Source organism: Pleurodeles waltl, chromosome 6 (genome assembly GCF_031143425.1).
Source record: "Pleurodeles waltl isolate 20211129_DDA chromosome 6, aPleWal1.hap1.20221129, whole genome shotgun sequence".
NCBI classification, from domain to species: Eukaryota; Metazoa; Chordata; class Amphibia; order Caudata; family Salamandridae; genus Pleurodeles; species Pleurodeles waltl.
This window is the reverse complement of record NC_090445.1, coordinates 1,067,045,866-1,067,058,784: the sequence shown is the minus strand read 5'-3', so window position 1 is coordinate 1,067,058,784 and position 12,919 is coordinate 1,067,045,866. Positions and strand designations below refer to the sequence as shown.

Below are 12,919 nucleotides of genomic sequence, written 5' to 3'. Positions count from 1 at the left end.
CTGGTGGGTCTCTCAAGGTTCAATACTTTCTTTGTTATCTTCAACTTCTATATGGAGGCTACTAGGCTTCTCACCAATAACATTAAATATTCATGTGGTGCAACTCTGTTGACGACACACAACTCAGTTTGTAAGTCTCTGCTCCAGACATCCAAATCCTCAAACGATGATTGCACACTACCCAGAACCAAATGCCCAGCACCTACCTAAAGCTCAACCCCACCAAGTTAGATAACAGTTATTTGCCAAGGACAAGCAAGAAAGAAATAGTACAAACCTGGCTCAATTACATAAACCTTGCAGCTTCAATCCCCAACTTTCACCCTAGGGCAAGTTACTTGGATTTATCCTGGACACCAATCCTACCCTCAAGGGACAAACGGACAAGAAAACAATGATGTCGTATTTCAGCTCATGCTACCAAAGGAAGTGAACCCATTTCTCCCAGCAAGCAACTTGAAAACTTCTGTTGGAGCAATAGTATTCTTGCATCCAGACCGCGTAAACACCCTTCTCCAAGGCCTCCTAGGCTCTACAATGAACCCCTTCAGGGCATTCTACATATTGCAGCATGTGTCATTCAAGGTCTGAGGAAATAACATCACATCAACATCATCCTGGTGGAACTTCACTGGCTCTCCTTGTCGGAGGCACCAGCTTTAAAACCAGTCACCATGCCCCCCCACTTATCTTGCAGAAAAGATCATCAACTCCAGTAGTTCTCAGCACATCATCAGACTTACAACAGAAAACAATAAGGGTAAGGAAGCACGACTTTTCAGTCTGTGCACCAAAAATATAAAACATCCCAGTAACCATTAGGACTGCCCTACACACAAGCACAAACACACACAGCCCCCCCCCCACCCCAAAAAAAAAATTATAGAAATTTTGTTATTAGAGTTATTGCAAGTAACTATAACTTGCGCCTGTAGGAAAGTACCCTCTTTTTGTCAATGGTTATCCCCACTTTTTGCCTGCTGTCAGTATGCTTTGACTGTTTTCACTTCTAACCAGGAGCCAAGTGATTGTGCTCTCTCCCTCTAAATTTGGTAGCTTAGGTCTTTGCACACCCCACCATTGGCATACTGGTGCCCCCATATACGTCTCTAGTATATGGTTCTTAGGTACCCAAGGCATTGGGGCACCAGGGGTTCTCCATGGGCTGCAGCATGTATTGTGCCACCCATGGGAGCCCATGCAAAATGTGTCTGTAGGCTTGCCATTGGAGCCTGGGTGAAAAGGTGCATCCACACTTTCACTACTGGTCACTGCACCAGGTCACTGTAAGTCACCCGTATGGTAGGCCCTCATAGCCCAGACGGCAGGGTTCAGGTGCCTGTGTGTGAGGGCACCCTGCGTGAGCAGAGGTGCCCCTACGAACTCCATCTTCATTGTACTGGACTTTGTAAGTGCAGGAAAGCCATTTTAGCCATGTACTGGACATAGGTCACTACCTATATCCAGCTACATAATAGTAACTCCAAACCCAGGCATATTTGGTATTAAACATGTTGGAATCATAGCCCAATACTGTTGCCAGTATTGGTTGTATGATTCCATGCATTTTGGGGGCTCCTTAGAGGACCCCCAGCATTGATCTTGCCAGTCTTCTGGGGTTTTCTGGGCAGCCTGCGCTGTTTCCACCCCTCAGACAGGTTTCTGCCCTCCTGCTGCTTGACCAGCTAAGGCAGAGGAAGGCAGAACAAAGGACTTCCTGTGGAAAAGGGAGGTAACACCCTCTCCCTTTGAAATAGGTTTTACATAGCTTGGGAGAAGTAGCCTCCCCATGCCGCCGTTATGTTTTGAAGGGAACATTTGGCGCCCTCCTTGCATAGACCCATTTGCACTAGTACAGGGATCCCAAGTCCCTGCTCTGGCACGAAACTGGACAAAGGAAAGGGGACTGGCCATTCCCCTGTCCATCACCACCCTAGGGGTGGTGCGCAGAGCTCCTCCAGGTGGCCATTTGATTCTGCCATCTTGAATCCAAGGTAGGCAGAGGCTCTTGGGAGCATCTAAGGTGGCCAGGTCAGATAGGTGACATCACAGTCCACTCCTGATAGGTGGTCACCCTGCTAGGTGACCAAAGGCCTTTCCTGGGCTATTTAGGGTCTCCCTCTTAGGTGGGTCCTCAAATTTGACGTCCAAGATTCCAGCAGGACTCCTCTGCAATGGTTATTTCATCTTCTGGCCAGTGGGACTGCAACTGGACCCTCCAGGAACCGACAATCTGCAACTACAGAGGCTCTGCAACATTGTTTCTCCGGCTCCTTCCACCAACTGCAACATTTCTCTGGCTGTGCATCCTCTGAGTGTGGCGTGTCTTCAACCTGCTCAAGAAGTAACAAGGAATCTCCCTTGGAGTGAAGGAGTCACTTCCCTCCATCTGCAGGTACTGACTGCAATGGCGACTGGCTGCATGGATCTGCTTTCCTCCGCAACTGCGTGGATCCTGCATCATTGCTTTCTATGCTCTTTACTGATTGCTAATGTGTATATAACAGTGTGTTTACTTAACTCCAGCTGAGGAATTGCCTATTCAGTACCTTTATTCTTGTAACACTGCATGGTTCTTTTGTGTGTGAGAGTGCTGTTTGAATATAGTGGTATTGTAGAAGCTTTGCATGTCTCATAGATAACTCTTGGCTGCTCATCCACAGCTACCTCTAGAGAGCCCTGTCTTCCTAGACACTTCCTACACTTCACTACCAGGGTGAAGTGTACCTGCCCCTGGTATAAGGTGGTAACCATAAGTGCTCACCACACACCAGGCCAGCTTCCTACAGCGCCCTTGCCATGCACTGTTAATTACCCCAGATATTACATCACTGATGACATCTATGACATCAATGATATTATTGTGACATTGGCAGTAAAAATATTGATGAGAAGACTCAGCATTATGAGGGTGCAAGTTTTAATTACCTTAGGGCACAAGTTTTTGTTACTTGAAATAACTAACTACAACAGCTGAATTTCTAGAAATTGCGCCCTCACCATGCACTGCTACTTACCCCACATATCACATCAGTTATGACAACTTCTATGATGTCATAATATAACTGCAATACAATTATTGTTGAGAAAACTGGGCATGGCGGGGGAGCTAGTTATAGTTACCTTAGGGTTTGAGCTATAGTTTCTTGAGATAAGTATAAAGTTTGAATTTGTATGGTTTTCTGAGTGTAAAATCTGAACGTAACTATAATGTTCCTGTAACCTTTGTTTTTTTAAGTGAAAAAAATATACACACACACAAGTGTGGAACACAGCCCTTTCCACTGTGCTGTGTACCTGGGTACTATAAATGCTGGATTTCTACTGACATCTTCTGGATATTTGAGAAGAGTCTAGGTTTGGACCATTGAAAAATGCTGGACCCAGCCTTACATGGGGATTCAGATATGCGACACTCTGGAGCTTATACTAGAACTCTCTGAAGATTAACATTACAAAACTTACCAAACCACTATCCTCAAGAGGTTTGAATAATCCAATATGTGACGACTGACAAATCTAAACATCTAAGCACCAATGCAAGGCACCACTGGATTCACACATGGCCACACTGGTGATGTGCACATCAGAGATCCACATCAGAACTCTTGGGAGATGCACATATTACAGTGACAGCTTGAAGTATATTCACATAAGGAGGATGGACACAACGTCACATTGATGACGTCATGTAGCTGCACATTCAGTGATTCAAGCCTCCCCCACATTCAGTGTTATACTGGTGAATTTAAAAGACTCATTCAACACCATATTTGGAGATGAAGTTACAAGTATAATCTAATATTAATGGACCAGCACAATCAGAGTATGTGAGTATGCAGAGTACTGCATAAATGAAACCATAGGCAGGCATTTCTTCTCAGATTTTCTTAAAGCTAAAAACTTGCAAGTTACGATATAACTGCATTGATGCCTTTTCATAGATCCATGCATCCTAACTGTATGAAAGTGACCCTTTTTGACATGGTTACCCCCCACTTTTGGCCCGGTATCGGATGTAATTTTGACTGAAAGTGCACTGGGTTCCTCCTAACCAGGCCCCAGTGCCAGATCTCTCCCTCCAAAACTGCACAGTCGTTTACTCAATTGACAAAACCTTTAGCACACTCTGCAAGTCCCTAGTAAATGGCACCCCTGGTACCTAGGGTATGGGGTACTAAAGAGGGTCCCCTAAAGGCTACAGCACGAATTGTGCCACCCTCAGGGACCCCCCCCATCAAGCACGTCAGGTTGTCATTGAAGGCTGCATGTCTTGGTGCAGACAAAAGCAAAAACACGATATGGCACACAGCCTGTGTGCTATGTCCCCTAACACTGCATGCAATATATGTAAGTTACCCCCCCAACAGGCCTTACAGCCCTAAGGCATGGTGCAGTATATTACATGGGAAGGCATATCTGCACGAGCAGATATGCCCCTGCTATGTCTTTGTCAATTCTCAGACATACTAAGTGACCAGGGAAGCCATTTTAAATGCATGAGTTGGACACTCCGCACTATGCATTCCCCAGCTACATGATGGTGCCTTCACTGAACATAAGGATGTATGGTATCAAACATCTCATATTGGTGAACCTACACTGATGCCAGAGTTGGATTTACCAATACATGCACCCAGAGGGCCCCTTAGAGGTGCCCCCTGGAAACCTACCAGCTACTAGTGTGTTGACTGACTGGTCCTGGCCAGTTCAGCCACCTTAGCCACGTTTCTGACCCCCTAAGGTGATAGTCAGTGCTCTCAGAGGCCAGAGACAAAAGCCTTCTCTAGGTGCGGGTGTTGAGACCTCCTCACAGCAGGATAGACATTCCAGGGTGGAAGGCTTCAAAGGCCTAGCCGCTTTTGGAATGCAACCAAGGTTTCTCCAGATGGCGGAGATGACCATCCCCCGTCCTGATCCCACCTCTTGGCAACAAGACAGGCGGGTGAACTAGTTAGATTAGGAGGTGTGCCCACGTCATGCCAGTCCCACCCCTAAGGTGGAAGAGTTGACTTGTACACCACTTTGTAAATTCCTCCATTTTGTTTTCGATGGAATCAGGCCACTAGGATCAGGGTTATGCCCACTTCCCAGTGGAAGTGGTCATAGAGAGATAGAAATCACCTTAAAGGTTGGAAACCCACTGGCTGCCTCCTGGCACTCCATGTTACACTCCTAAATTGAGTATTTAAGTGGCACCCCCCCAACCCAGGAACTCAGATTCCTGCTGAACTGAAGAAGAAGGACACAAAAGACAAGAACTGAAGATCAGTGACAGACTCGGCGCCAACCCTGCCAGCCTGCCTATGGAAATTGACAATTGTGAGAAAGATGCCTCATCCTCCAGCTGCTAAAACGTCCAAAAGCCAGAGAAGACTTGCAGCCTTCACCCCTGCACAAGAAACTCCCATGGAGTAGCAGAGCTGCTCCCCTGCATCCTTGCAGTGGCCCAAGAACCACTGAAGGGGACTCCGGGCAGCCAAAACACCACTGGACAGCACCACTGCACCCAAGCCTCCCAGCACGTGTTGGAGTGGGCCAACAGTGCCAACCTGGTCCTCAGCCTCTCCTGAAGCAAAGTATACTGTGGGTTTCTCCACTGCAACCTTCACACCGATGCCTGCAGCCCCTCTGAACAGCCCCTCAACCGAGACTGCCATCTGGTGACAGTAACCCTGTTGGTCCACTGCATCTCTGCACCACGGATCCAGTAGAAGTGGACTACTGGTGTTGCATCCTCCAGGCTCGTGAGACTTGAGCCCACATATTGGTTAACCCGGACAGGTCCCCCAGTTCACACCTGTAACCCCTTCTGTGGGTCCCCCTCTACAGCCACCAGTATCAGTTACCAAAGGTCCAGGAACCCTCTGCTTCCGGACCCCCCCTGACCGAGGAGAAGAGGACCAGTCTTGTTCCTTTATCCCTGAGTGTCGCAAGACCCGAGCACACACTGTGGCTCAGCCAAACAGGACTCCCAGTCCTAACTTGCAGCCTCTTTTCATAGTGACCGATCTCCACGGGAATGCATTGGGCACCCAAACCTGACTTGCACTCTGCACCCGGGGCTGCTGAGGGTGTGCTTTGGGTGCTGCCTTGGACCTCGCCCACTACTCACCTTAACCCCATGAGATCGGTCTTCTAAGTCACTGTACTCTACCTGTTGGTTGAACTTGTTTTTCCTCCCATAGGATAACATTGAAGAGCTCTGAAATTGCACGGTTTAGTTTTGCAAGTGTAAATAATTGATATTTAAAAACAAACTTACATTGTGACGCAGTTCTTAGTTTCAAAGTATAAATATTTAAAAAGAATTGTCATTTTTCTAAATTCGTCTCGGATTTATTCTTTGAGTGTGTCTCTCATTTATTGCCTCTGTGAGTACAAAAATGCTTAGCACTACCCTCTGATAAGCCTATCTCCTCACCCTCACTATCACAAAATAGTGTTAGTACTATCTACTTTTGCCTCTGCAAACCACTTGGTGATCTACTGGAGACTCTGCAAGGTGTACTTCTTTTTAGTGCACCATATAGAGAGCCAGCTTCCTACAATAAGATACATAAACCATTAATATTGAAAGTTGAGAGCAAGCTAGGCTCAGCTTAAGTGGTTCCTTCCATGTTTCTTTGCATACGTTTTGACAATTCAGAAGCATTAGGCAAAGGTAAGATAACTACATGTGCCACAAAAATTATAACAACGTGATTTGGCATGCAGTTTGGCTGCAGAAGGAAAATGTGAGTTTGAATTAACTAAATCATTAACTAGTTCTGAATTTTTACCTTGTACAATGAGGTTGACAACACTATTGGCTATTCCGTAGATGTTGGATGCCACACAACGGTAGGCACCTTGGTTGCTGTGGCGCGCTCTGGTTATGGTGATGATAGAGCCATCAGGGCTAATCTGCACATTATCTGAAAATGGAAATGAAGACACATTAAGCTAGTGATATGGCACTTCGCTCTCCGATAGGAACATGAATGTATAAAACATAGCCCTGAATATTAACAGGGAATGGTGAAAACCTGTTTTACCAAGAAGTAAGCCCACACAACCTGGTTAGCCCAACTCTTAAACAGCTATTCATGCTGAGGGTTACTGTATTTTGTAGTGTTTGTAGTATTTTACTAGGTGAGACACTTAAAGCACAAGGTAGTAGGGATTTTTCCAGCAGTAGCTGCACAAAGTCCTTGTATCTTTAAGCTACATTTCCTTTAGTGTGTTGAAAATAGAGATGTTTTATCTTAGATGTGACAATCAAACTTTGTGAATCTCTAAAGAATGGGAGTCTGTTTTATCCATGTCCTGTGTGCCTAACTTGTTTCCTTATGTGATACAGTTTGGAAGCAGTGCACATTTTCTTGCAACACTTCCCATACAATCCAACCAGTTCTCTTCAAAAATTAATCTTGAATAAAAACACATCCTGGATCTTTATATCCAATGTTTTTATTTTCCTGATCGACATGAACCCATTACAAGAACAAGTGTCCTTCTTTGCTAACGCACCATGTACATTAAAAAACAGCCATCCTTTTGAGAGGCGCCATTTATGTCAGTCAGAATCTCTAGTCATACTTCAGCCTCTTACTAAAAGACACATCTGAATGAGTAAAGTTTAGTTTCATTTCAAGAATGCCCCAATTTAATATATAGTTAGAGACATCAACATTCTGTCTGCTCATAAAGGATGGAAATAATTATCTGAAAACAACACCACCTCAATATCTTATAAGTTCTGTGTAGTACGCCTCCCTAGAGTATCCCCCTGCAGGCCACTTTTGCTTGCAAGCATTTTTAATATAGGATATGTATCTGCAGTTACACCATCTGTAGCACATTATTTATTGAAAATACTGGATAATAATAGGGGCCATGACTCATGGATGAACCATGGGACCACCTCACCTTCCCCACACAGGATGCTCCAACATTCATCAACACAGAGCACCTTGGGTATCTCACCTTGCAGAGGTTGATTGTGGGCCATCTTCCACTCAATGTGTATTGGTTGAGCACCATCTTGGATCCTGCATCTGAATGTCACATCTTCGCCTGGGCCAACAGTGCCACTGTGGGGGTCAATGGAAATGATGGGACTCTGCAAACCTGTTAGAGTGGTATATAACATTAATGAAAATTGTTTGCTCCAAACAACCATGTTCTACATACTTAGGTTAATGGAAGAATTTCTTATATGTTAGGGACAGCCTGTCAGCTACAGCCCTTCTCTGAGATAAGACTAACTTCCGAGCACCTACACTTTCCTGTTCCAGGTGAGAGAGTCTGCAGTAACAATGCTTGCATTTAAATCCAATATGATTATTTAAAAAATGCAATGACGACGATGCTTCACCCCACTAGTTTGCAGGTCAAAACATGCCGCAGTTTCAAATCAATTAACATTTTTTGCCATATGTCAACGAAACAACAGCTAGTATGAAACACTCTAGTTGCTAGCTATGTCTGTCCTTATTATCAGCACTCTAACCATGAGATGCAATTACTAGACTTGCATTGATGCAAAGAGGGCAAGCATTTGGTGGAGATGGAATTCTAAAAAGCACTTTTAGGTCAGCTTCTAGCCCTTGCTAGACAAATACTCATCAACTTACTCTATCCGCTCTCATGCGTTTGAGTGATAATTGTAAGTGAACCAAAATAATAGACTACAATTCTCTCTCTGAGACTCTATGCCACTTGTGCCTAGTTTGAAGAAGTAAAGACCTCAGTTCTCGGTATATGCACTTAAGATGTTTATCACTGAGTTAGTGTCCTACCACTAGTGCTCACTAAGTGCACACAGAACTTATGTTACTGATTCACAGCTGAATCTCAAAAGCTCTCAATTTCGACAAAGTCTTTCCTTTAATTCATATATCCACTATCCTATGTGATAATTAAATATTCCTGTTCATCGGTATGATACTTACGGTAGGAACCGGCAGTGATAGAGACCATGACAGAGGCTTTCTGGACACCAGCTCCACTGCTCACTCGGCAGATGTATTCGCCAGAATCTGCTGGAGAGGCCTGGAGAATTCTTAGACGTGATCCCAAAACCTATGGGAGGGAAAAGAAACAACAAGGTCAGGTAAAAGTGCTGTAGAACGTACAACAGCAGTACATGTGCAGCCATTAATATATGTGTAGGAAGTTGGCTCTCTAAATTGTTCACTAAAGTACAAGTTACTTACCTTCAGTAACTAAATATCTGGTAGAAAAATATTCTAGATGCAGATTCCTTACCTTAGAATTTTTCCCCAGGCGTCAGACTGGATCGGAAGATTTTTTCTTCGAGCAATACCCTTGCGTGTCGGTAGGTGGCATCGGTCGACTCCGCAGGCGTCGTGGTCGCCGTGATGGCGTCAGGAGTAGTACAGACGCTGCCCTCACGCAGTGACGTCTGTTTCTTTTAACGACTTTCCACGCCAGAGCGCAGAGCTGCTAAGAACACTGATATTGGTGCGCCAGAGCGAAGGACCTGAAAGGGGGGAATCCATGTCCCTAGAAATCAGTTCGCAAGCGGGGAGGATAGGTGGACGGTAAGGAATCTGCAACTAGAATATGTCTCTACCAGATATTTCGTTACCGAAGGTAAGTAACTTGTACATCTGATAGAGACTTCTTCTTGCAGATTCCTTACCTTAGAATAGATACGCAAGGAATGCCATCCACGGTGGTGGGCTGCGAACTAAGATCATACTAGAAAGTTCTGCAGGACCGAACGACCAAAGTAGCTGTCCCAACGGACCGGACTGTCCAGGCAGTAATGCTTAGCAAACATGTGCAGAGACGCCCACGTAGCTGCCTGACAGATATCCAGGACAGGAACTCCACGTGCTAACGCAGCAGATGCAGCAGTAGCCCTGGCAGAATGAGCCCGCAAGCAGTCAGGAGGTTGCTTTTTTGCCAAAGCGTAGCACATTTTGATGCAAAGAAGCACCCATTGAGAGATGGTACGTTTCTGCACCGCCTTCCCTTTCTTCGCACCCACATAGCCAACAAAGAGTTGATCATCCACCCGGAAGTCTTTAGTACGACTGAGATAGAACGCCAACGCTCTTTTTGGGCCCAGACGGTGGAGTCTCTCCTCCTGATAGGAAGGATGTGGGGGTGCGTAGAAGGTAGGCAAAGTGATGGACTGGCCTACATGAAATGGTGTAACCACCTTAGGAAGGAAGGAAGCTCTAGTGCGTAACACCACTTTGTCGGGGTGTACGGACAAGTACGGAGGCTTTGAAGAAAGGGCCTGAAGCTCACTCACCCTGCGAGCAGAGGTGATGGCGATAAGAAAGACAGTTTTGAATGTGAGGAGCCGTAAAGGACAATTATGCATAGGCTCAAAGGGAGTACACATCAAGAAAGTAAGCACACAATTAAGATCCCACTGAGGCATGATGAAAGGAGTGGGAGGAAATAAGTGGGTGAGCCCCTTTAAGAACCTACTCACAAGAGGAGATTTAAAGAGTGAGGGCTGATCAGGAAGCCTACGAAAGGCAGAGATGGCAGACAGATACCCCTTAAGGGTGCCCATTGCAGAGCCCTGCTGGGCTAAGGAAAGAATGAATAGAAGAACCTCTGAAAGAGGGGCAGATAGGGGGTCAACAGATTTGTTGGTGCACCATGTTACAAATTTATTCCAACGACAGGCGTATACAGTTTTAGTCGAGGGACACCTGGCTGCCAAGATAACATCGCAGACTTCGGGTGAAAGGGCATATGCCGTCAACTGTTGCCGCTCAATTTCCACGCATGAAGGCGGAGGTTGGACAGGTTTGGGTGGAGGACCGCCCCCGGCTGCTACGACAGAAGATCCGCCCTAAGAGGCAGTCTGAGTGGAGGATCGATGGGCATGCTCAGTAGCTCGGGATACCACACTCTCCGAGCCCAGTCCGGAGCCACCAAGATAACTTGGGCCCGGTCACTCTTGATCTTCTTGAGAACTCTGGGCAGAAGAGGGATAGGCGGGAAGGCGCAAAGGAGGCCGGAGTTCCTCTCCGAGCGAGTGCCGCCTTGGAAACTCCAACGTGCAAAATAGCTGACATTGCGCGTTCTCTGTGGAGGCGAACAGATCTAACCAAGGCTCTCCCCACTTGAGAAAGAGACCTTGCGCCACCTCCGGATGGAGACGCCATTCGTGATCAACAGTGCGTCGGCGGCTGAGTTCGTCTGCTCTGGCGTTGAGAGCCCGCCAGATGTTGAACCATCAGGGTAACGCCACAGGGTCCAGAACCCTACCCCGCCTTGTTTGTTGGAGTACCACAGGTGAACACCTGCACCACTTTCCCTTTGAGAGAGGGAAGGAATGCTTTCAACGCAAGTCTGATTGCTCGGAGCTCCAGCATGTTGATGTGGAGTCCCGAGTCCGCCGGAGACCAGAGGCCTCTGATCTCCGCCTCTCCCATGTAGCCACCCCAACCCAGAAGCAACGCATCTGTCACTATTGAGAGATCTGGTTGGGGAAGGGAGAGGGATCTGCCATTGGCCTAATTGAGACTGGAAAGCCACCACTGCAGGTCTTTCACAGTCACCTCCGAGATATGGACCATGTCGGAGATATTTCCCTGATGCTGTGCCCACTGGAACTTCAAGTCCCACTGCAGAGCCCGCATATGCCACCTGGCATGTGTTACTAGCAGGATGCAGGAGGCCAAGAGGCCCAGCAGCCTCAGAGTCTGTCTCACCGAAACCCAAGACCAAGGCTGAAAGATCGGAATCCTAGCCTGAAAGTCTTGGACTCGCTTTTGGGGAGGATAAGCCCGAAACTGCACTGTGTCCAGAACTGCCCTGATGAAAGGGAGCGTCTGAGAGGGAGTCAGTTGTGACTTCGGCACATTAATAGTGAACCCCAGCTGGTTCAGGAGGTTTGCTGTAGTCTGGAGGTGTGAGACGACTGTCTTGGGCGAAGGCGCCTTTAACAGCCAGTCGTCTAGGTAGGGAAAACTGAGACCCCTAACTTGCGCAGATGAGCTGCAACCACCACCATCACTTTCGTGAACACCCGAGGGGCACTGGTAAGGCCGAAAGGGAGCACAGTAAATTGAAAGTGCTCGTGACTTACCACGAATCGTAGGTAACATCTGTGGACAGGCAGGATGGGGATGTGGATGTGGAAATAAGCGTCCTGCAAGTCCAACGCTACCATCCAGTCTTCTGGGTCTAAGGCAGGCAGAACCTGAGCCAGGGTGAGCGTTTCGAACAAGACGAGTGGTGGTGGCTCCGCGACCAATCGAGACCTTCCTCTCGAGTGAGATCAGCGTGGAGTCGAGTGCCGGGCCGCCATCAGCTTTAGGGACCGCCCCCTCAAAGCCTTCGGATGCATCGGCCGGCACTCGACTGCGGGTCGTGGTCGCGCTTGAGGCACCACAGGCAGACACGATGAGGGTCCGTCACCGACATAATGTGGTGGCAGTCCTCGCACGGCTTGAACCCGGTCTTTGGGGACATCCTCGATGCACCCAAAAATATCGACAAAACAGTTGAATTCGGCCAAAAAAAATAGCCAAGGGTATCTCTCTCGGATCAGCGCGTGGCGCGGAAAGAAAAGAACTGACGTCACTGCACGAGGGCGGCGTCTATGTACTACTCCCGACGTCATCAAGGCGATCACGACACCTGCAGTGTCGATCGGCGCCACCTACCGACGCGCAAATGTATTGCTTGAGGAAAAAATCTCCGGATCCAGTCTGAAGCCTGGGGGGAAATTTTAAGGTAAGGAATCTGCACAGTGTACTTCATATCTGATAGAGACTTCTAGTTGCAGAGAGTCTGGTGGATCGCCAAAGGTTTGCAGAGGCAGATATAGGTATAGTGCTCTTTTTGTAGTAGTGTGGGCGAGCAGTTAGGCATATCAAGGAGTCGTGTTAAGCATTTATTGTACTCACAGAGGCAATAAATGTCAAACACCCAAAGA

General features: G+C 47.1%; 1 protein-coding gene across 7 annotated transcripts in view; it reads right to left on the bottom strand.

Annotated features, from left to right (window-relative positions):
• Window positions 1-12,919, bottom strand: part of HSPG2 (heparan sulfate proteoglycan 2) — a 933,800-nt gene that overhangs the window by 201,366 nt on the left and 719,515 nt on the right. For all 7 annotated transcript variants that reach the window (XM_069240056.1, XM_069240057.1, XM_069240060.1 and 4 more), the window contains 3 exons: window positions 8,937-9,066; window positions 7,969-8,112; window positions 6,783-6,917 (listed from right to left, as the gene is read on the bottom strand). In XM_069240056.1, coding sequence (XP_069096157.1) covers window positions 6,783-6,917; window positions 7,969-8,112; window positions 8,937-9,066 — 409 coding nt within the window. The remainder of the gene's footprint in view (window positions 1-6,782; window positions 6,918-7,968; window positions 8,113-8,936; window positions 9,067-12,919) is intronic.